Source organism: Syzygium oleosum, unplaced genomic scaffold (genome assembly GCF_021117445.2).
Source record: "Syzygium oleosum isolate NSW1041296 unplaced genomic scaffold, Sole_v2.1 Sole_v2.15, whole genome shotgun sequence".
Lineage (NCBI taxonomy): Eukaryota > Viridiplantae > Streptophyta > Magnoliopsida > Myrtales > Myrtaceae > Syzygium > Syzygium oleosum.
Window position 1 is genome coordinate 4,890,368 of NW_026607499.1, and position 24,891 is coordinate 4,915,258.

At 40.3% G+C, this 24,891-nt stretch overlaps 4 protein-coding genes across 4 annotated transcripts; 2 read left to right on the forward strand and 2 right to left on the reverse strand.

Moving 5' to 3' along the window:
* The first annotated feature begins 1,303 nt into the window (after positions 1–1,303).
* Positions 1,304–6,915, forward strand: LOC115687822 (uncharacterized). The gene is made up of 8 exons (XM_030613503.2): positions 1,304–1,773; positions 3,144–3,269; positions 3,468–3,566; positions 3,950–4,092; positions 4,711–4,819; positions 5,167–5,274; positions 5,883–6,023; positions 6,130–6,915. Exons 1-8 carry the CDS (start codon positions 1,702–1,704, stop codon positions 6,442–6,444), a joined length of 1,113 nt encoding a protein of 370 aa, XP_030469363.2. The 5' UTR covers positions 1,304–1,701; the 3' UTR covers positions 6,445–6,915.
* A 2,433-nt stretch (positions 6,916–9,348) lies between these two features.
* Positions 9,349–10,134, reverse strand: LOC115687836 (probable calcium-binding protein CML13). Its single transcript, XM_030613518.2, has one exon. The coding sequence runs from the start codon at positions 10,051–10,053 to the stop codon at positions 9,610–9,612; it is 444 nt and encodes a 147-aa protein (XP_030469378.1). The 5' UTR covers positions 10,054–10,134; the 3' UTR covers positions 9,349–9,609.
* A 1,397-nt stretch (positions 10,135–11,531) lies between these two features.
* On the reverse strand, positions 11,532–15,181 carry LOC115687773 (putative transferase At4g12130, mitochondrial). Its single transcript, XM_030613430.2, has 5 exons — positions 14,318–15,181; positions 12,813–13,066; positions 12,571–12,669; positions 12,089–12,247; positions 11,532–11,999 (listed from the first exon to the last, which is right to left on the reverse strand). Exons 1-5 carry the CDS (start codon positions 14,752–14,754, stop codon positions 11,755–11,757), a joined length of 1,194 nt encoding a protein of 397 aa, XP_030469290.2. The 5' UTR covers positions 14,755–15,181; the 3' UTR covers positions 11,532–11,754.
* Positions 15,182–21,210: 6,029 nt separating this feature from the next.
* On the forward strand, positions 21,211–22,355 carry LOC115668547 (uncharacterized). Its single transcript, XM_056318585.1, has 2 exons — positions 21,211–21,491; positions 21,636–22,355. The coding sequence occupies exons 1-2, from the start codon at positions 21,432–21,434 to the stop codon at positions 22,218–22,220; spliced, it is 645 nt and encodes a 214-aa protein (XP_056174560.1). The 5' UTR covers positions 21,211–21,431; the 3' UTR covers positions 22,221–22,355.
* The last annotated feature ends 2,536 nt before the right edge of the window (positions 22,356–24,891 follow it).

Sequence of the window (24,891 nt, forward strand, 5' to 3'; positions counted from 1 at the left end):
ATAATTGTGTGTTGGCATTATACTATATCTATGGTAATGTTGTCTCTCCAGGTGGTCTATATACCTCCAAGCTTGTAACATGAATGCATTGCATTTGCCATTAAAAGTAGGCATTAGCTACATCTCATATATGAAGTGACAATTTCCCACTCTTTTCATGATCTTAATTTTGTCTTAAACAATCCGACCCAATTTCTTTTTTTTTTGTCTTAAACAAATGATGTTTCGAATGATTGTAGAAAGAAATGATTTCCAGATTAAAAACATGCCCTAGATATCGAAAAATTACAAGATGAAAATGGAAAGACCATTAATGCACATCACTAATCTAGTGATCTTGCTAGGTAGAGAGAATAAGAACAGTCTCCATTCTGTGTAGTTGCTAAATGCTAAAATATTTCCAGCCGAAACAGACAGTCTTTTCATTTTGCTTCTCTCCCATTCCGAGTCTTTGCTAACAAATTATTTCAATGTGAATTAACACTTAAGTGATGAAGTAAAAATGGTCGAAAGAATCAAATATGTCATTTGCTCTATGTAGACTTGATCATAGATCTGACGACCCAAAGTATAAATTGGACATGTCTGAGCAAACGGGATCTTTTTTTGGGCTCGAACCAGCTCATTCAAGTCTGGTCATTTGATGAAGAAGAATCTAGTATCTTAAGAACGGATCTAGACAATGACTTCATAAGATCTAGCCATAGGCACGGGTAAATCAACCATGTAACGGATGTTGCCCAGCCCCAAAAGGAAAAGCTTTCAGCCAATACACTGCTTAAAAATGACATGGAATGGAGCCATCTATTTTTCTTTGGAAGGAGAGAGAGTGGTGCCCTGCATGATAGTCGGATAGCTCAGGCTGACAGAGTCGTTTAAGCGTGTCGAATTTGTGATCAAAATTAGAATGCTCTATGGCTTAACAGAAGGAGGGCTATCTAGCTGGTTGATATCAAATCCTGAGCTGTGTCAGTGCCCTGGGATATCGGCACTTGGTGTTGATAGCTTAATTCTGAACGGAGGGTGCGTTCTAGCTTTGTTGATCTGAGCCATGTTTGTGTTCTGGGACATGGGTCCTCTGTTTCTGCCCAGGTGGATCTTCTTTGGGACATCGACACCTGGGAGAGGTGCTCGCTGAATCGGGGAGGGCCTGTTGGGACATTTCTGGGCTTTCGAAGTGGAGTTGGTTGGGCCTGGTTTCTTGGGACGGTAGGTTGGTCTTTTGGAGAACGTGCTGCCATGGTCTGCAAATTCAGGCGTTCTTGTTCTTAGTTTTTCATGTTTTTTATAAAATGGTCTTCGCTCGGACAAGAGATGGATGGAATATCCGATAATACAAGAAACGCTGACGAGCTGTTGAAGAGGGGCTCCGTCAATTGACTGCTTATCGATTCCACACCTCCACCTACATCTCCATCCACGTCCCACGTGCTGTCTCTCTCTCTCTCTCTCTCTCTCCCTCCCTCTCGCATGATCTTCTCGTCAATTCCCACTCATCGATCGAGCCGTGGAATTAATAATTGGGAGGAGAAAAAGCAAAGGAGAGAGCTTTGCGAACAGAAACGGTCCGACTGGACGCCAAGAAACGATCCGGGCATCGTCAATGATTGATTGAACGGCGAAATCGGTGACGAGACGGCTTTCCGCACGATGTCGCGATAGATGGGTCTTCGTCGACGACGACCGCGGGGGTGTTGAGCCATGAAAGGCGTCTCTTCGGCGCCCGGCGATTATGTCCACTTCAAGTCTCAGGTCCCTCTTCACAAGATCCCCGTGAGCCTCTCTCTCTCTCTCTCTCTCTCTCTCTCTCTCTCTCTCTCTCTCTCTCTCTCTCGATTTCGAATTTAAATTTCTCATTCTGGAATTGTCGTAGTTGGTTTGTGGGATTAGCTTCGTGGTGTTAGTGCGCGCGCGTCTGTGTGCTTATGTTGGCATTTGTGTTCCCTTCTTTTCCTTCAATTTGGTCAATTCTTGATTTGCTGCGTTTGGTTTACTGATTGTGACATGGAATTCTTGTGCTTGTTGTTGCTTCTTGCTCGATTAGTCCGGCTGAGCTCTACAGTTTCTTCTCTGTGGTAAAGATTAGGTCCAAGAACTGGGTGTGTTCACAGAGTAATGACTTTCAGTGAGATGGTTAATTCTGGCAAGAAATATTCTGTCGCTACATTATGTTCTCTGTATGCTCAAAAGCTCACAGATCAACCATGTGATGCTGACCCAATTGGTTGCTCAAATCAACCCCCTTTTTTGTGTTCTGTTTGATTATATCAGGTTCTGATCTCCAACGTTTATGCTGTTTTTTTTTTTTTTTTTATCTAGATAAGCAATTTTCAGTGCAAAGATTCCAAAAGAGCAGGGGCCAACCCTGCAACAGGACTATAAAGCCCTGGTCGTGAATCGATCTTGTGTTTGGCAGCGACCTCTGCAATAATGATATCATGTAGAGTTTAGTTGTTCTTACACTGTGACTTTGTACTATAATCATAGTTGTCGGGTGAAAAAATAAGGGCCAATGTTATATTTACCATTAACCATCATATCTGGGTTCAAGTTCAACAAAGATATCAAGTGAGTAATGCTGGATTTTCGATGACTTAAAATGGTTTCAGCATTTGCTTGCTTCCGTGATATGCAGTAGCATGTCATGCCCCTAGGTTCCATAGAGTATTTGACATCTTGCACGTTTCCGATTTTACATATTAATGTTAACATTTGATAGTTTTGATTCAGTGGTGTATCTTGTAGCTTTATGCTACGGGATATCCTTTATCTGTTGATTATATTGGAAATTCTGGAATTCTTTTCTTTTGACAATTTGTTGAAAAACTTGATGCTTCAAATAGTTTCATGCAACATTCACGAATTCAAAGTGTCAAGAGTATTGATTTGCTCCTTTGGTCAATTTTCATATAGCTTATCCATTGTTTATTGTAGTCCTCACAAGAACCTTGGCTATCCTCATACTCTAAGCTAAAGTGGCCGTGTGTAGTCCTCACAAGAACCTTGGCTATCCTCATACTCTTAGCTAAAGTTGCCATGTTTAGATGCCACCCTTGAGCCCCAACTTCCAGCTTGCTCCAGCAAAATTCCATGCATTATGTTGTTTCATAGCTACCTAACTGATGTCTTTTTCTTTTTGCCAGATCGGCGTAAAGCAATGGAGATATTACGATTTTGGTCCAAAAGTGGTGCCACCGCTTATTTGTCTTCCTGGCACAGCAGGAACGGCAGATGTCTATTACAAGCAGGTCATGTCATTGGCAATGAAGGTAATTATTTCAGTATTATAGAGATTTTTCAGCAACTGCAACATGAGCAATGATGAGAAATTTCTAGTTATCTGCTATTCATTTTTATATCTTACACTTTGACCACTCACTGGTCACTGCACAACAAATTCCTTTGGTGTTGTTTCAAGGATACAGAGCATGAGTAATCCATAATTGGCCTATTTTGAAAAATTTCAGGGTTATCGAGTGATTTCTGTTGATATTCCACGTGTTTGGAACCATCACGAATGGATTCAGGCATTTGAAAAGTTCTTGGATGCTATCGACGTTCATCATGTAAGTACCTTTTGGAATTGGAATTACTTTATCTATCTGGTTGGCACTTGTTTACATTTTTTGTGACGCTCAAGACTGCTTGATGCTACCTTTGTGGTATTCTGTTAGATGATTTCTTAAAGTGTTGTCCTTCATAGGCATCATTCTCAGATATCTTGTTTTAGATGTGATTTACATTTATGATGAAACTTTATTGGGATAACTTGGCTGATTGTGCTTAGGGATGAAGTTTCTAGTGCAAAGTAACCACACCCCTTGATTCATTCTGCAATGCTGAATGTGTATCTGAAAGTGTATTTCTTCATCCATTCTATGTCGGTTATTGACTGACAGCTTTATTATATTTAGGATGTTCCGTGAACCCATTAGCTTGGTTTTGACAGATACATCTTTATGGCACCTCTCTGGGAGGCTTTCTAGCACAACTATTCGCTCAACATCGTCCCAGGCGGGTCAGATCATTGATTTTATCCAATACATTCTTGGAAACGCAGAGCTTTGCTGCTGCAATGCCATGGGCTCCAATGTATGTTTGATATCTTGATTCTCTTGATTGGTGGATATTGCCCTGAGCATTTATTTCTTTTTTCGTTCATGGCTGTCCTTCACTTCTATCTGTAGAGATCCTTATAAGGACACGCATGCATTAAGAATACACTGACATTCCATTTAATATGAATTTTTCGGGTTACATTTTCAATCAGATAATACTATGGATGTCCATCCTGCAAATGCCGAAATTGACTAGAGAAATTGCTAAAAATTTCAGATTATTTCTTGTTCGGGTGTTACTAAGTTTGGCTATATATCTGCAAGTCACTTAGCTGGAGTGCTAAACCCGCGAAATAGCATTCCTGGTAGAACTTTTCCTCGTTTCAGTTGCAATGGCTCAGCCCTGCTCCAATTGCATGTCCTGCCTTCGGAGGATAAATTGAATGTCCCGTTTGAAGCTCTATGTTAGGTTTTGTAATTACATTTTAATCTTTTGATTAAGGAGTTCTTGGGAGCTCATACAAACGCTTTCTTTTCTATATGGAGAGTTTTGCTTATTTGATTATGATTTAATTCTTAGTTTGGAAGCACTTGATAGTTGATACTGCATCTGACATTCAGCTGGTTGACGCTCCGGTATTGACTTGCGCAGTGTTAGCTGGACCCCTTCTTTTTTGCTTAAGCGCTATGTATTAACTGGGATTCGTGATGGCCCTCATGAACCATTCATTGCTGATTCTGTGGACTTTGTCGTCTCTCAGGTATAGTACACAAAGGCCATTTCTCTAGTTGTCCGCATGACATCATGACCCTATCTTAAGTAGGATGTTATTTTACAAAGACGGCAGATTAAAACAGCTTGTACATCCTTGTTTTATTTTCATTCAAATTACTTCTTCACCAACAAGCAAGCTTTAGAGGAAGCGAATAATGGGCACTCATTGCCTGATTTAACTTTTACAGACTTGATGTCACATTCTTCTAATGAATTACCTGCCCATCTGTCTTGACGCTTGAATCTGCCGCTCGAATGTTAACTAAAACAGGCATCTTACTGTGGATTAGTTTTGATGATATTTGAACACAAATAATATGTGGTAATTGACAGGTTGAGACTCTCTCCAGGGAAGACTTAGCCTCCAGGTTAACTTTGATGGTTGATGCTGCTTCAGTTGGATCTCTTCTGCTGTCGGATTCATTTATCACCATCATGGATGTAAGTGACCTTGCTTTAACAAGTTATATATTGATTCTCTGTAGAATCTCTCTCATATCAGAAGCAGGGAAACATGAAAATTGTCTTTCTTTCTGCTGCTTGAGACCTCATTCTAATTCTGTTGCGGGTTTCTTTTTCATCTGTAAATAAGGCCACGTGACTGGAATTCACTGCAAAAGGCAATTCAAGTTTGAGAAGAAAATAAAGCTATAAACAGTGCAGAAACTGATCTATAGCATAACTGATTTAACCATACGGGAACAATTACAAAGTTTGGAAAACCCATAGGCTGTCTTTGGAAGTGATTCTGAATGGTTTTAGTTGGTAAACAAAGAACATAGTGAAGTTTTGGTATAAACTGATGACCTCGATAATGGACTTTGCTAGGAAGGCCATTTTATTTTAAAAGTTAGCCACATACAAAATAAGCGATGCTTAATGCTATGCGGAAGTGCTTTTGACCTTGTACAATTTGTAGTACTGCTTGCTGTAGATTCATAAATTCATATTGGTGATTAACTGTTTCACTCTTGTAATTACAAAGACATCTAGACATATTGCTGATTGTGCATTTGTCTCATTCGTGGCCATATCCTTTCTCAATGAAGACGAATGACTATTGTGCTACTCCTCAAAACCTCAAAGATCAAGTAATTGAGAGGTATCCCGAAGCAAGAAGAGCACAACTGAAAACTGGAGGAGACTTTCCATTCCTTTCCCGCCCAGATGAAGTGAACTTACATCTTCAGGTAGTGAAATTCGACAAAGTAATGCTTTTGTTTGGTTTACTCTTGTCCCCTTGTGTAGAGTTTAAGAATGAAGATTTTGTTAACTGCGTTCACCGTCTTGTGGCAGCTACATCTCAGACGAGTTGGGGTTGAAGCTCGGCCAGACTTGGTTCGAGGAGCCAAGGCTGCAACAGCTGTCAGTGCCAGCGACAGCAGTAATCAACATGGAGATCCTTCCAAGGACAACGAGGAAAAGTCTCCTCCTCCTTCCTCCGAAAATCGATCTCCTCCAGATGAAGAAGTGACAGAGACGTATGATTTTGAAGAAGAGCAAAATACAGACGAACATCCAGCACAGGAGACCATGGGAACTCATAGTTTTGAAGAAAAGCGCGCTACTGACGAAAATCAGGAAGCTGAACCAGATCCACTTGAGGTGTGATGGAGGAGCTGCCATACCTTCTTTTCCCCCCAGTGTTTTCAGTTCTTACTTTGTTTCAAGCCACGAGCTTTCAGTGTGCTGTCATTTGTTGATTTCGTGGAGAATCGGGGTTTCAGTTTCAGCGCACCAGTGTCGAAGGTGCGTACGGAAATAGAGATTCATCACAAGGGGAGTCGAAGAAAACAGCAAAAGTTTGTGGATGGGGTCAAGCTGAATTTGAGCTGTTGAGCAACTGATATTCAATTTGATGCTTTTGACTATACATTTTCATGGAGTGGTGCATTGCCACAAGCTGAGAGCTGTAGAAGTACACGTCGACAATTCTTCTTTGTTTATTGCATTTCTTTCTGGTCATTGTACATTTCGTGACTTTTTGCCTTGGGAAGTAAAGACTGTAAAATTTTGAAAGCTTCGTACATTCTTGTTTGTATAATATGGACAGACAGGGCTCTTGTTGGCAAGTTGGCGGAATTTGTGTTTTGGCCTCTCTTGGGAACGAACGGATGTCTTATTCTCTTCTACAATTCCATGCGATTATGAGGGGCTGGGGGACTGCAGAGCTGTGCTCGTGCACGGGACTAGTTGAATCTGTCGGGACGTCTCAACTTGAATTCTTCAGAATCGACAGAATCATTGTCCATTCCAGAGATAGACAGTCTGAAAGTGGCAATGGAAAATTTTCGCCATAATCCATGACTTATCGGTATGGTAATACTTCGTGGCATTGTCAGAAATTGAAAGATCATGGAAGTGACGAAACATGTCCCAAAGTTTGTAGACTTTGCATTCGTACGCGAAATATCACTGGCAAAAGCATTACTATGCGTGATATGTAAATAAGACTAGTAAACGCATTTAGGGTTTTCATGGTGTCTGTTCAAGATATGGATGGTTAACCCGTCGAATTTCATAGCTAAAAGAATCAAAATCATACAAAAAAAAGAGAAAAAAAAAACCAATTAATTTTACCGGATGGGCTATTCTCCTTTCAAGATGCTATTCAAACGATTCGAATGGCCGAGCTGAATGTATGCTGCCAAATATCAGGCTCTAACCAAAGCAAAAGATAGAGTAGGACCGACCAAAAAAAAAAAAAAAAAACCAAAGCAACAACACATGCTGTAACCCTATGAAGAACCCATCCTATTCATAGGAAACTACCTACAAAGACTAACTGGACATGACCGCCATTTTTATAGCCATTCTCTTCAGATGGCTTGAGTTGGTTTCACTACAAAAAACATGAAAGATATTTATGGTACCTCCAAAAGGGAAAAATTAACACAGCCGCAAGTGTGTTCTCGTTCCAGCAGCAGGCACAGATTGTGTTAGGCCGACTAAAGGAAAAGGGATAACCCTATCAACTTCATACAGAAAACACAGCCGATAAGCCATATTCTCCTGATTTTGACACTTCCCTCATCCATTGGGCAGACTTGTCAACCCATTAACATTCATGCGATGTTGTATTTGTTATGAAAGCCTCACACCAACAAACAAGAATACATTATTAGGTTCATCTGACCCTACAAATCCGTTAAACAAGTGAAGCAGCATAAGTTCATGGCTACTAATAAGATTTCATGGAAGAACAATTGACAGGCCAACAATCAAGCGCACGTGAGTGGAAAATCATTTCGCTGGGTCTATTTCACCGATACTCATATTCAAGAGCAAGGTGTTAATTAACCTCCAGGAGATGCAACTTGCACCATTTATTGTAAACCGAGGGCATGTAGTACCAAACCCATGACAGCTGCAGTTTTGTTCCGTCAAACAGGTTTCTTAATATTTTCGAGTCGAAGCAGGACTATTCTTGGCTTCAAGGTTTTCCAATCGGCTCATGGTTGTCACAACTTGCGCTGCACACAGCTCCAGTTTTCGTATATAACCTGAATCTTACAGCCGAATGACCAATAAATTGCCTACTGCAATAGCGTGTATAGATTAAAATTTCACGCGCTCACCCGCACTATGGCGACAACACTTTATAAACATAGATCTAGAATAAAAGGAGCAGAGAAAGGTGATTAGGTATCCCCTGAATTTAGAAATGTAATAGTGCGCGTGGAGAAAAATTCAGCCACTCGCCCACCCTACAGCGGCAACAATTTAAAAGCATAGCTCTATGATAAAAGTAGCAGAGATAGGGCACTAAGATCCCCTGAATACAGTCCATACAGCTCCATATCTAGGCTACTGCCTTCAAAATAGAATTCGGAATCACGCCCTGAAGGAGCAATTACTTAGTTTGGGACACCCATCTTAAACTTACAGGAGAAAGAACAATAAAAGAAGTTAAAGAATAGTACGTCGAGTATGAGGTATTTGCCAACTTGGGTTTCTTTGAGTCTTTCATTCCAAGCTCAAATATACAAACAGGAAGCATCTTTTGGATAGAGCAAGACTGAAACCATAAGCAAAACATCTGAAGGGACAGAGTAAAAAAGGCACATTTGCAATATTGAACCTCACATCAGTTCCCATAATCTACATAAAACACAGAGAATTGCCAAAAGGACCACGCGACTTTTATGCCGCAAGCTGCACTTCACCGCTTTCTCGCTTGCATTGCATCCATGACAAATGGTCAACTCTAGACTTAAACATTATTCTACAAACCAAAGCCGAGCCGCTGCGCAAACTAGAACAGCCAACGACACAAGTAAAATTGTCAAGGGAAGACCCAATGCCGAGACGCCTCATCGACCAAGAAAGAATGCGACGCGACGCCATTGATCCCAAAACATATAACCAACATCAGATTAGCTCGTCCTGGGAAAATCGTATCCTGTCATTCATACACCCATTTCCCTACCCGCACTCCTCTTCGCAATACGATCCGACCCGACAAGAAAAAACCCGCATTCGTTGGCGAAAAAATAAACGCAGCGTCGTGCCCGCAACGATAAACCACTATGCATTAATCGAACAAATTAACAACAGAGTAGCCAAATTAGGACGAAAAAGGGAAACAAACGAAGGGGACAAACGACTCTACCACATCGAACATCGCACAGCAACAACCAACACAATCTTCAAATCCCAAAGAGAACAACCACCGCCTGGCATAGAAGAAACGGGGGAAAAGGGGGAAGAAATACGAGTTCACAAAAAAGGACCCAAACATCACGAATTCGGGGAATTTACCCACTCGCGCCGCCCTCACTTGGCGACCATCCGGGCGATGAAATCCTCGTACCGGATCCTCCCGTCGGGGCCGACCTCGACCTCCCGGATCCACTCGTCGAACTCGGAGGGCTCGAGCTTCTCGCCGATGCTGGTGAGGATGTGGCGCAGATCGGCGACGGAGACGTAGCCGGTGGACTCCTTGTCGAGGACCCGGAAGGCGTCGCGGAGCTGGCGGTCGAAGGGCTCGGCGCGGAGGTGGCGGGACATGAGGTCGAGGAAGCGGGGGAAGTCGAAGGGGGAGGTGAGGCCCTCGCCGGCGACGATGGACTTGAGCTGGGCCTGGGTGGGGTTGCCGCCGAGGGAGCGCATGAGGATCCCGAGCTCCGAGGGGGCGATCCGGCCGTCGCCGTCGGTGTCGAAGAGGGTGAAGGCCTCCTTCATGGACGAGATTTGGTCGTCGGTCAGGTCCTTGCCCATTTCTCCGACTCCGATTCGGGGCCTGGCCGTCTCTTCTCGGGGTCGGGCGGAGGAGGAAGAAGAAGAGAGAGAGAGATTGATATAAAGAAAAATGAACGAAGCGCCGGTTTGAGAGGTTCTTCTTCGCGAGGAGAACTGTTCTAATTTTTTTGGGAGGAAACTAATATATATATATATAATTTATAATATATATTCTTGCTTTTGGTGTAGGAGGACCGAATAACAAAAAGTTAATTATAGGCCTAATTTTCTTCAGACAAAAAAAAAGCAAACTTTAGTTGCGATCTCGTTTCTGTCATGAACATTCTTTGTCCGAAAGAAATTCACAAACTCTTACTTTAATTCGAAATCCACTTTGATAATGGCAATCCTTGACACGTGGACAGATTTGGGATTGAGCTGAAAATTGAAGAGTTCGTGATGAAATTGGGATTAGATCTAAAATTTATGGGTTCTTTTAAGGGAAATAAGCCTAAATTTATATACATTTCGTGTGATTGTAACATCTGGGGTTTTTTTACGGGGAATTTGGTCTAAATTTTTGTACATTTCGCATGATATTGACATTTAAATAATATTCTAGATTTCGATGAAATTATTTTAAGTATAGACAAACAAACATTAAACACGGCAGTGACCTACACGCTACTTGTAAATTAACAACCCGGTATATGTATGAGCAAACGCAAATGCATATGAAAATTTCATAAGCCAGCATAGCAAGCTGCTTGCCCACAAGCCTTATGCTTTGATGTTCTGATACAGTGCAAGCGACGCAGGATGACATGGGAGTTATGAATCATGTGGGAGGTTTCTAGTTCGAGAACAGTGCTGCTCTTTTAGGGGAAGTGAGCTGCGTGTTGGCCAAGTGGTGTTTTGGGGAACCGTGTCCCAAATCAATCAATCATGCTGCTGCTCTGCCTCTGCAGTGTCGGGCCTTTGGGAAATGGACTTGGACATTATTATTGGGCTTGTCCGATGATCATGAAGGCTGTTTCTCCCTCTAATCAAACCCTCGTTCCCATTTAGGTGACATGATGACTTCGTTCATTCGAAGATAAAACGATGCCCAAAACGAATTTCTCTTTCTTGAGAATGAAACATTAACTTTTCTGAGGCCTTAACGATGTGCGCATCTGATGATCTTCCAGGATCACGTATTCATCTCATCTTTGCACAACTAGTTTTCCGAGCCCGTGTCTAGAGGCCAAGAAAAGATGGCATAACGATACCGTGGCAATGCACTGCAAATCTCAGGGCAACCCAACTTCAACTGCATCACTTTTTTTTTTTAATGTAAGGACACTGTTCATTAAGACCCTTATCACTACGTGCAGAGAACACCAGATCCGCAGTTCTCAGACATCCCGGGCATTCACAATGTTAGACACATTCCAAGTTCCAAGGGCGACCCAAATGATCTGAGGAAGAAAGGAATCGACTGATATCACTTATGATGAAGATGAAGCCAGTGTGACTCGTTGTAACACTGGCTCGTTAATTGAATCTTCTGTTTCTCTTGAAGATTGAACATTGCTATTTCCCTTGCAATTATTCTGACTCGGACTTTGTGTGTTAAATTACAATCCTGCTACACAATTTGTCAGAACGATCTTTCTCCTTCTAACAGAAACAGCTTTAAAAGCACAGTTTGTTCCCAACATCAGGGTGTAGAGTGAGTTGATAGTTACGCGACAAAATTTAAGCAACTGCACTGTGCCATTTAAGCTCTTGAAACCATTCTGGAGGCCACCAATCTGGTTTAACTGCCTCAACCTTGAGATCCTCTTGCCCAAGTATGGTAAGCAAACCGGACTTTTTGAGAGCTTCTTCCAACCGTAATAGACCAAGACCTTGACATCCCAGAGTGGTGGTGACTGTTCCGATTTTCTTGCCAGAAGCAGCGTGCAGGATTTCTGATCCAGGAGCAACTTTCTGCTCTACTTCTATATCAACATGGAGCATCAGAGATCCATCAGATACTTGGCATGAAAAAAAAAAGGACAAGTAACAAAAACATAGGCAGAAGATTTACCTTTTCCTTCATCGTCAAGGAACTTCAAAGGGAGCAAACGCTTGCGGATGACACCTCGGTGATGGGTTCGAGCAATCAATTCCTGCCCAACATAGCAACCCTTGTCGAAGCTTATCGCATTAAGACCTTCTAGATTGTATTCTAGTGGAATTGCCTCTCCTACATTGGTAATAGTTTAATGATCAGAGATTACATGGCCGAGAGAGAGGGGGGGCCGCAATATATAGTCATAGAGAACAGCTTCGGCTGCATAATTAAAGGTCTAAAGCACCAAGTTTAACTATGTGCCATGAAGAGAATCATCATGTGGGAAGAGACAAATCTCTTCAGATACTTTGAATGCCTCCAAAAATGTTCAAGTGGTTACTGAAAAGGATCTTGCAACGAACATCTGACAAGAAGGTTCTATATATCTCATGAAACTTAACAAATTTCAACACTACTGTTACATCTCAATTTAGAGATTGGGAAACATGATGAACCTTTGGGAATCTCTGTTGAGCCCTCTGCCACCCCCTTCTCTAGTCTCCGAAGAAAATAATTTTTTTCATCTGTTTCTTTATCTGCTTCAACCAAAGGAGCTGCAATAGACACAAGAAAGAAGCTTAAGAGTCTTACGTAAAAGAGTATGTGCAGGGAAACATAAGATGCTGGCCCAGTTTTCAACACCATGACACAAAAGACATGCGAGAAACCAAATTGAGAAAGGACAAGAAACACAAACGTTCTGAAGAAGATGGAAATATTCCTCTATAACCCAGAGAGTCTAATCTAGGATCTTTGAACCACTGCCACCCTTTTTCATTTCCTTGTGAAGCAGACATGGCGGATTTGTCAACACCAGCACCCCAGCCAACACTAGCAGCATCTGGCTCCTCTGCTTTTGAGGACTTGTGAGAGAAGTTACCACTGTAACGCTGCCAACAAGAAAAATCTTGGGCCACATTTTCAATATCTACTTTTGCCCTCAATCGGTATCTGCAGCGACGGGAAAATGAGAAACAGTACAGATGAGTCCAAGGGAAAATCATCATTTTATTTTGTTGGGAAGGCCAAAGTTCCTGGTGAACTAAATATGTCCATTGAAGAGCATCCATTTACCAGAAACCAATAACCAAATCATTTCACATGCATGTGAATGCAGAGACATAGGAAAACTGCCTACGGAAAGAACTAAATAGAGGTCAAAGAGAGGTCGGAGGCGATTCTAAAGATCACTTTTATGTGATTGAGTTTCCACTTTCCAGATTGGGCGAAAAAATATTAATCAACGAAAATTCATCATCCTAACCTGATATACAGCGGCAGAAAGTTGCCACTTTACAGCATGCACTTGGCCTAAAAACTATACTTCATATTAATTGGAGAACCAAATGAGGCAAGAATGATATCAAACCAAGATCTTCCCACTAAGATTTATCAAAAAAGACACATTTTTTTTATTATGCTGAACTTCTGTAAGAATTGCGTGCCTCAGACCTTAAAAATTGCCTCCTCTTGAATATAGACCACATCTGACGGCTAAGATCAGGGTAAAGCACCTAACTTCGTGTCTGCATAGGAGCTTCATCTGCAGCAATGCAGCAACCTCAACGATACCAGATACTTCTAACGATCGGTAAAGACACCATAGGTTCAAAAACAAAAGAAGGATGGCGCGTCAGATCATCTTGAGGGACGAAGGTCAGCTATTACGTGAGTGGTGAAACTGGAGAGCAACACTCTTATCATATTAAATAGCAGTTATGAGTAGTTCTTGCAATCACAGAACTGGCATGATTTGACATTTAAGTACATGTCCTATATAAAAAACCGCTATCGACCTAAAGGAAGGCCTCGTGACATGGATATCTGACAATTGAAGGTTTGGAAATTGTTCTGATCACCCAGATAGCATTCATGTCCAGAGTTCTTCCTTGACTACAAAACTTCAAATGCAATTGCACAGACATTTCAAAAGATTGACCTTTAAAACATTGGAACAAACGGAATTTATCAGCATCCCAAGACTCCAGAGAACCACACAAAACAGCTAAGAGAGCCGATTTTGTGCCATGTTTGGATGATAAACTGAAGGGCAATGGCAGGAAACTATTCCCAAGAGAAAAACTAGTAACAGGCGCACCAACACGCATAAACATTTCCATCCTCCCTTCACTAACCATCCACAAATTCAGACATTACCCCCATAAACATGACAGATGATTCGAAATTGTCAACCGGACCCACCTTTTGAATGTCTGCACAACCTCGTCCAAGACCTGCGCATCCATGTCCGCGAGCAGCTCGAGCTCCCCGTCGTCGGCCCCGGGTCCGGACCCGGTCTTGTCGAGCTTCTCTTCGGGCCTCGCGGGCCTGTACAGGAACAGGTCATACAAGAACCTCCCCTGAGGGGTCAACAGAGCAGCATACATCGGAGGGACCGTGCGCACGGGCTGGTTGGGCGTGGGCAGGTTCGAACCCTTCTCGCCAGGGGTCTCGCCGAACCGCCGCACATCGTTGGTCAGTAGGCCCTGGAGGAACTTGATCGTGTCCGGGCCGCGGAACCTGATCACGGACCGGGTCCTGAGCCGGGAGGCCATCGACCCGACATTCTGGAGGTCGTGTTGGTGGTGGTTACGGCGGAGGGTCAAGTAACTAGACGCGATGGACTTAAACCGGCGCATCTGTTCTTGTCTTCCGGCAGATCAGGGACTGAATGATTTACAGTTTTGGGATTGAAGAGGAAGGAGCAGTAGTAGGGCAGGAACGATGCTTAGTGGCGACGAGGGAGCTTCGAAGAGTGACACGTAGCTCCTGGCGCTGTGCCACGTGGACGAGAGAGCGTGGCCGTGGCTTCTACTGGCGGACGGTGATGGTTAGTGGGGTGGCCGTCGGCGGGACGAAGCCGAGAGGGGCTTGTTCGATGAGTGTTGATCAGCTGTTCGACGAAATGCTTCAGTGGCCGTGCAGGCTTCTTGCTCATGCGTCGGGGCCGAACGCGACGAGCCTCGTGTCAGACCGATTCTGCGGTTCGCCGAACCGAACTCCTGACTCGATTTTACGTTATAGACATGGGAAGACGTCGTGGTGTGATCACCAATATCTATTGCCGGCACGTTATGAATTTTGTCCTGCTTTTTACTATGTATGCATGTATCTCGTTTGTGATTGATCAATTACATCACGTGTAATGTATTCATCACTTGAAATGCTTTCTTCCAAACTCGGCTATCGATTTGTGTATACAATTTCATATAGTATCAAAGTCACGTCATATGAAATTTAGCCCGACAGGAACATTGCGCATTTATTAATCGTGTCACGACTTTAAGATCCAAAATACAACGAGTTTATTAATCGGTGTGTACTTATAGAGCGAGCTATAGTAGTCCCTCACGGTGAGGCAACTTCATCTGTAAATCATGTCAAAGATCTAAGAATTGCATTGGTGAATTCTAACTTCGTTAGGGTTGTTAGAGCTGGAATGTTAGGATAGGCCGAGTGAGAAAGCCGAACTTCGTAAATTGCTTCTCTTTTATCCTCTAATCTTTTTACATCTCTATAGATAGAAGATATTTGCCCTTTGTAACGCCTTTCATCTACCAAGACTATTTCATCCTCTATGCGTTATTTTGCACGAAAAAGTTTTAAAAAACCCAATAACAACATAGTCTAATGTTGTGAAGCGGTTCGAGACGGCCCAAAGGAACTCGAAGAAACTACGCTTTAACGACCAGCCATGACAATCTTAGTCTAATGTCATTAATCTCCCTCAACAATCTAGGATAAAATGCGATGAAAAAAGATAAATTTTGCAATAAAAGGTGAAAATCGAAAGAGAAGTACTCGTGGAAATGATTAATTTTGTGTTTGAAGTGTTTGATATAACGTGTAAACTCGCTGAAATAGCATGATGTTGTAAAACAAAGAGGTATTTCTGCAAAAATTTCTTATCAAGGTTCACCTTTGTGTTTACTCACCCTTTATGTCACATATCCTGCGGAGAGGGAATTAGAACTTTAAACGATGGTTCTCTTTTTTTTTTTCCTTCGATAACCGACGGGTTAGATCGAGAGAGCTCGTCTATCTAGAAGTTCATGAAACATCCTGCAAGTCAATGAACCGATTAAGTTCGGCAATTTGACCAATGACCCGTTTATCATCGAAACTCGTTCTCTCCGTATACCAAGATAAGATAGTTTCCTTCTTATATTTGCCATTGCCCCTCGTTGGCATTCATATAAAAATGAAATAATGTTAATTAAGTTGACTTTTAGGCTCCATTTATTTCACCAGAAATGAATATTTTGAAAAATATTTTCATATAATTAATTACTTGTACCGTTTGAAATAATAAGTCAATAAAACATGTTTCCATTATCGACAATATTTTATGTCTAAACATCTTGGTGGACGATAAAAATATTTTTCGTTCATTCATTTTCGTAAGAAATATAATCGATCATTTTTTTAGAAAATATTTTCAAAATCATTCATTTTTCGCGAAACAATCGAAGCTTTAAAGAACAAACAAACCGTGCAAGTTGCCAAAGCGTTTAAAACCTGTTAAGCTTTGAATATCCAATCTTTATTCCCTCGATTTACATCGCCAAGAGCAATTTTTTTTTTGTTTAATGATATCGCCATTAATTTAAACGTGCTCTAATGCTTCTCAGTCGAATATAGGAAAGATTAACCAGTTTTGACTCCGCCTGAGTGTAAATAAATCTATATTTATTTCCTCGTGACTTTAATATATCTTCTCTCTCTAATCATCATGGATTGACAACCATTTATGTTATAAAGTGGAAACCTTCGATAAAAAAATTGCAATTAGCTCAAATTTACTAAGTCGGCTGCTTATATTATAATTGGATCGATTCCTCAAGTATGCACGAACCACAAAGTTCGGATACTTAGGTAGCGAATGATAATCATTTTGTTCCAGAATGAGTTCCTGAAACAGAAATAATTTTTTCTATTTCTGGTTCCAGGATGAGTTTTTGAGAAAAGAAACCCGTTTGATAACGACCAAAAATTTCCATTTCTGGAACAGAAACCCGTTTGATAACAGCATAAAATTTCTATTTCCTGAAACAAAAATTCGTTTGATAAACAACACAAAATTCTATTTCTAGGAACAAAAATCCATTTTTTTAAAAATGGAATAAAAATAATTAGAAAATCCAAAAAATTCCTAAAAATCTCAAAAAAAATTGAAAAATTCTAGAAAAATTCATCACAATTTCCAAAAAATAAAAAAAATTCGGATTTCGGGAAAATAGGAAATTTGTTGAATTTTTTCAAAGAAAATCAAAAAATTAAAAATTTCAAAACTTCATAGAATGGCTTAAAATATACTGTGTGCCACCCACTTTTAGTGAAATTTAAATTTTTTTAGGTGCAAAAAATCAAAAAATCAAAAATTTCAAAACTTCATGGAATAGTTTAGAATACATGTGGCCACCACTTTGAGTGAAATTTAAATTTTTAAGGTGCCAAAAATATTCAAAAACTCAAAAATTTCAAAACTTCACGAATAGCTTAGAATACTGTGGCCACCCACTTTGAGTGAAATTTTAATTTTTGAGGTGAAAAAAAAGAAAAAAATCAAAAATTTCAAAACTTCACAGAATGACGTAGAATATCTGTGACCACCCACTTTGAGTGAAATTTAAATTTTTTTAGGTGCCAAAAAAAAAACATAAAAAAATCAAAAATTTTAAAACTTCACAGAATGACTTAGAATGGCTCTAGGCACCCACTTTGAGTGAAATTTAATTTTTTTTAGGTGTTCAAATGGTATTTTTTATTTTTTGATTTTTTAATTTTTTTTCGTCACCTAAAGAAAATTAAATTTCACTCAAAGTGGATGGCCACATGTATTCTAAGCCATTCTGTGAAGTTTTGAAATTTTTGATTTTTTGCTTTTTTTTCTTTTTTTCGGCACCTAAAAAAAATAAATTTTCATTCAAAGTTGGTGGCCATAGGTATTCTAAGCTATTCTGTGAAGTTTTGAAATTTTTGCTTTTTTTCTTATTTTTATTTTTTTCCGGCACCTAAAAAAATTAAATTTCGCTCAAAGTGGGTGGTCATAGGTATTCTAAACAATTCTGTAAAGTTTTGAAATTTTTTATTTTTTTTATATTTTTCGGCGCCTAAAAAAATTTAAAATTCGCTCAAAGTGGATGGCCACAGGTATTCTAAGCCATTCTGTGAAGTTTTAAAATTTTTGATTTTTTGCTTTTTTTATTTTTTTAGGCACCTAAAAAAATAAAATTTCGTTCAAAGTGGGTGCCCACAGGTATTTTAAGCCATTCTGTGAAGTTTTGAAATTTTTACTTTTTTGTTTATTTTTATTTTTTTTTGCATCTAAAAAAAATTAAATTTCGCTCAAAGTGGGTGGCCACAGGTATTCTAAGCCATTATGTGAAGTTTTGAAATTTTTTATTTTTTTTATTTTTTTCGGCATCTAAAAAAATTTAAATTTCGCTCAAAGTGGATGATCACAGGTATTCTAAGCCATTCTATGAAGTTTTAAAATTTTTGCTTTTTTTTTTATTTTTTTAGCCACCTAAAAAAAATAAAATTTCGCTCAAAGTGGGTGGCCACAGGTATTTTAAGCCATTCTGTGAAGTTTTGAAATTTTTGTTTTTTTGCTTATTTTTATTTGTTTTGGCATCTAAAAAAAATTAAATTTCGCTCAAAGTTGGTGGCCACAGGTATTCTAAGCCATTCTGTGAAGTTTTGAAATTTTAATTTTTTGCTTTTTTTAATTTTTTTTGGCACCTAAAAAAAATTAAATTTCGCTCAAATTGGGTGGCCACAGGTATTCTAAGACATTATGTGAAATTTTTAAATTTTAGATTTTTCGATTATTTTTTATTTTTTTTGGCATCTAAAAAAAATTAAATTTCGCTCAAAGTTGGTGGCCATAGGTATTCTAAGCCATTTTGTGAAATTTTGAAAATTTTGATTTTTTGATTTTTTTTATTTTTTTCGGCACCTAAAAAATTTAAATTTCGCTCAAAGTGGGTAGCCACAGATTCTAAACCATTCTGTGAAGTTTTGAAATTTTTGATTTTTTGCTTTTTTTTCCCACCTCAAAGATCGTGACTTTCAGATGAACATGTGTTTTGAAGAAAGAGTTCTCTCATAAATGATTCTCATTTTTTGTCTAGAAATAGAAAACCTACTTTTTTTTAGTTCTAATTTCTGCTTCAGAATCGGTTATGGAACAAAAAGTTGTGCACAAATAGAAAAATGGAATTGCATTACCAAACGGATTTCTGGTCCAAAGCTATTTCTGGAACAGAAAACCAGTTCTGGACAGAACCAGAATGGTTATCATGCGCTACCTTAAGATCCAAACATATGATATCATCTGATCATCTGCAAGTTTGCTTCACATAATTCAATTCTTAAAGAGTGATTGAAGATTGCTATCACGGGCGTTAGCATCACATCTCGCTATTCTTTTTCTCACGTGTTTTGCGCGCGATTACAAATTCCAACCTTCAATCTCTTAGACCTAAATGTACATCATGCACTATTATATCGCAACTACACTACCTGGTAACTGTAGCTTATGTAAGCCAGCTCCTTAAATAAGGGAACTTGAGCATTATATGAATAATCATGTGTGCGTTTGTGTGTGTATATATATATTGCATATATTTTTCAAATGTGCACCTTATTGTAGTTCATGTCTTATGGCCGACGGGAGGCGGCTCACAGCAAGCAAAAATGGCGATGGGAATGACAGCTACCTACGCATTCTCAGAAAAAATATTTCGGACACGTAACATCTTGAGGTGGTGGTGGAGTGGAGAGGCTGGATTACAGTTAGCGATGCAGCCACGTCAGCCACGCAGATGGTCAACGCGTACGCCGGCGGCCAATGGGAAGGGGCGACGGAGTCAGATGGACGTCGAAGGCAGCAAAGCTGGAGCGACCTAAAATTTTTTCTGCAGAGTTCAAGGGAAGGAAAGACAGCAGCTCCGGTTTCCTACCGCTGTTGACCATCATATTCTATGCGGTCGATCTGATCCCCACGTACTTCGAGATGAATCAACATATGCTGGGCTCCATCAAACTGGCAAATAGTTTGACTTTATCTATATGAACAGAAAAGAAACAAATTCAGAAGAAGAAGAAGAACCAAAGCCCGAACCCACAGAGTCGTTCTACTCCGACCTTAGACTTGGCTCCGAGGATCACTCCGCTTTTTCGACAAGTTCAAGTTCAATTTACCGTTCTTTTTTGCTATGTTTAATATGGTTTGAAACAATTAGTTCGAACGTATTGCGGAAAGAAACGCTGCACTTTAGATAAAGCTATTGAGAAGCATTTTGGGGAGTGGTTTCTTTCAAAGTTGCCTGCCATCTGATCTATTAAGTGTTGTAGTTTAAAACATGTGTTACGAAACGCATAAGTCACAACACTTTATGTGTTAAACTCGTCATACGGTCGGGTCAAAAATGATCCAATTCAAATTAACCCGTTCTGATCAATTTTCATGCAATGCAAATCTAATGACCCCATACTTAACCCAATCTATACTAAATCCATATCCGATGAGACCCATATTACTAAAAACACTTACATATTTAAACCCAATTGAAGAAAACTCATGCAAGACCAAGTGAGGGTGAGAAAGAGTATGGAAGTGGATTGGGTTTAAGTAAGTAATGAACCCATTTAATACCTATAATATTTTGAATTTTTTCATTTTAAATTTATTTATAATGCATTTACTGAATATAACTAATTCATATAATAACTCAATCTATTAAATATTAGTCTTGGAATGGGCGTTTTGACAGGTGTACTTATGGTTTGAACATAGCCTTCACCAGATCAGGCTTCTTGACTAAAATCTGAGTTAAAAACCAGGTCAATGTCACGAGTGATTAGCAGGAGGCGTCAGACTCCAAATCTGTAAGTTAGTTCGCACACCAAGTGGCAACTTACGTGTACGTGTCCGAATACACTCGTGTAGCCTTGACACTTGACAAGTAAAAAAAACAAAAAAAGTGCTGCTTCAAATCAAAAGCCAGGTTGGTGCTCGGAAACTGCAATATTTTATCAAATTGATGGGGAAAATCCACTGGAATCCCAATCCCGCACGTTGGATTTGCGCGGATCCATGTCAAGTCAACCCACCACGCTTTCTTCCTCAGATATAGATACCCCTCCTCCACATTTCACCACTCATCGCTTCATCATCATCATCATCTTCTTCTTCTTCTTCTTGTTAGAAGGCAGTCTTGATACTTTCTTGCCGAGGAACAACGAAAGAAGAAGCCAAGCACAGAGCTAGAGAGTCCGAGAGAGAGACAGAGAGAGAGAGAGAGAAGCGATGAAGCTAGTTTGGTCTCCAGAAACTGCGTCCAAAGCTTACATCGACACCATCAAATCCGTAAGCTCTTACCCTTGTTCAAGATTTCCATCGTTTTGTCCTGGAAACTTATTCCCCTGGAGTTTGCCTGAAAAATATGTCAGTCCCTGAAGTTTCCAACCGAAACTTGACGATTCCACTGAAAATTGCTCTGACCAAATGCAGTTCGAAGCTCGGCAAGAGTCCGGAGTCCCGGAGCTTGTGGCCGCCATGGCGGCAGGGTGGAACGCGCAACTCATTGTCGAGACCTGGTCGAGGGGCGGCGTCATCGCCACCAGCGTCGGCCTCGCGGTAGCCGGCCGCCACACTCTCGGGCGGCACGTGTGCGTGGTCCCCGACGAGGTGTCCCGGTCGGAGTACCTGGAGGCGATCAGAGCTGCCGGTGGGGCGGCCGCTGAGATGATCGTCGGGGAGCCGGAATCAGCTATGGAGGAGCTCGAAGAGATTGAATTCATGGTTATCGACAGCCGGCGAAGTGATTACTCCAAGGTGCTGAGGATGGCCAAGCTGAGCAGTCGCGGGGCGGTCCTGGTGTGCAAGAACGCGGCGAGCTCCGGAGCAGGCGACGCGTCCCGATGGCTGAGCGTGGTGGAGGGAGGATCGCGGCGGCTGGTGCGGTCGGTGTTTCTGCCCGTGGGGGAGGGCTTGGACATCGCGCACGTGGCGAGCACCGGCGGTGGAAAGGGTCAGAGTAGGTGGATCAAGCACTGGGATCAACGTTCCGGGGAGGAGATTGTTATACGAAAATAGCCTTCTTTTCTTCGTCTTTCTTCTTTGCTTCTTCTTCTGTATTAGGTTTTGTTTTTCATCAGAGCGAAGAGAAGACATTTTTGGAGAGGTTAAGGTTGGCCAAATATGAAAAATGTACAGGATTACACGTCATGAAAGAACATACTTATTGTTAATTTGTGATAAAACATGTTTTTGTCGGATAATAAACATATGTATTTTATTCTAACCCCATGATCATTGTTAATTCGATCATCTAGATCGATTTAGACAAACTTCTAACTTAAATAAAGCTTATCATATTGCGAAAACTCCTAAATGAGAAGTTTTGGGTTTGTCCTAGATTCTGGTTATGGACTTCCCATTGAAATAGATAATGCGTTTCAAATCTTAAAAGATTATGATGAACTTGACTCAAAATAATGTCGTGAAATAACGCTGAAAGATTTGCTTGTGCCATGCACAATTGCGATAGGCTAATCTGAGTTAAAGTTATATAAACTATTTTCATCTAAAAAGACATGATACCTATTCTTTTAGTCACGTAATAGTATATCGTAGGAGTTTACTTATGCGACCCTTCTACAGCCTATTAAGCTTGTGTTCTTCGATTTCTTTCCCATCTTTTCATGACTAGCACAATCATCATGAATTAATTTTAAAAAAGGGACAATGAAATCTGTACATTAATTGTTCACTTACCATGGCACCCTTTTTTTCTTTTTCTTTTTATTTTATCTATGAAACGCGGTTTATTTACAATATCAATTTAATCCATTATAAGTAGAGCATAATTTTCTGTTTATTCAACTATTAAGTATAGTTTTAAGCCAAATCTAATTTTGATTTTTCAATTACTCGGTCTAGAATACCCTAATGTGTCCAAAGAAAATGTTAATTGTGAAAATAATATATAGAATATAATCTAGATTAAATAAGTTGTATATGAAGCTTTGTCTTGTGGAAAATAAATTTGTCATCTACAACAAAAAATTGAAGAAAATTTTCCTCATCATCTCCATATTAAGGTAATAACACTGGCCAAGAACAAGTAATAACGTCGCCATTGATTTAGTATGAATACTTAATAAAAAAAACAATTTTAGAACAAGAAGGGTATGAATTTAAATTAGCGTTAAAAAGAGAAGAAAAGAGCTAACTAACCCGTTATGGGCTAACAATTTCCCTTGCTCTTACAGGGGAATGGTCTCTATCTTGCGGTGAAGACTTGGTCAACCCACCAAATTGCATCATAGGAACGAGCATGGTTCCAAGATAAAATCTCGAACCTGATAATCGAATTGGTGAAAACTTGTCTCGTTTCAGGTTTTAGGATATATAGAGTAGGTTACAGGTTACGGGTAGATTTCAGGTTATAGGTAAATGGAATTTGGAATCTGGAATAAGTTTTTGTGTTTTTCTTGGTCTATGTCTTCGCGCGGTCCTGCGGTATTCCATGACGTCTGATAATGAGTATATAATTTGGAATCACTAGTTTGAGCTTCTATTTTATAACTAAGACTTTTAGTTTGTTAATGTTTCATATTTTTCGTGTGTCTAATTATAAGTTGTGTCCAGTAGATTGTAAAAACAAGTGGTGATAATTAAAAGGCGATGTTTACTACAATCGTTCAAAACATAGTAAAAATAGATTATGAATAGACTTTGAAACCGACCCTGGAACCTGTGACAGGATAGGTTCCAGGTTTCAAAAAACAAGGAACCTGTTTCAATAGGTTTTCAAGTGAAATCTGTACAGCATCTGGAATCGTTCACCCTCAATTGCATGTAATCATAGTGCAGATACTTGATTGAAAAATATTTTACAACAATAAGGGTATGAATTTAAATTAGCTTTAAAAACAAAAAGAAAAGAGGAGCTTGCAAAAGCCACTCTAGCCAAAAATTGACCTACTCTCACAAGGGTACCCTACTTTCTCTCTCCCTATCTTGAGGTCAAGAGTCAGCCAACCAAGCTCCAGGCATTAAGATTTTGTGCAACTTTAAATGCTTGAGATGTTTAATGTTCATTAAAATTAAATCTTGAATGCCGGAAGCAAAAGTGAGAATTCAAAATGAAAGTAAAAGCGACTCAACATAGACCATTGAAGGGCCTTATCGCTGTTGTTGTTAAACACGAGATGTATATAGGATTATTTAGGAGCGACAAGGGACTAGACTGGGCCAAACCCTTAGGTCGGGCCTAATTTGTTGCACAAACCACCCATAACTAAATATACTTGCATTAATATCGAGACTTGGCACGAGCATCATAACTAAATAGCTCTGTCCAAACCCGTTCAAAAGTTTCCTTCAAATCCATATGTCCCGAGCAGGGCCGGGCGCGTGCCTAATAGGATCATATGGTGCACACCATACTTCATGTACTCATCACGTCCATGAGAACGGACATCTCATGTGCGTGGATACACACCAAGTTAGGCAATCCAATTAACAAAGACAAACTTTCCGTTCGAGGCCCAACTTTTTTTCGCATGGAAGACGTTCCTTCTACGGGCCAAGCCCATCCCCATAAACTCTGCCGTCACGCCGTGTCTACAGATGGCCCATGTCGAAGCCGTTTCGCACGACATCCGCCATGTTCGTCCTCGTCTGAATGCTCCCCCTATGGACGACGGGAGCCGCAACCCGAGATCGGGAAGTGGAGACCTGGAAAAAGGGGCACACTTGG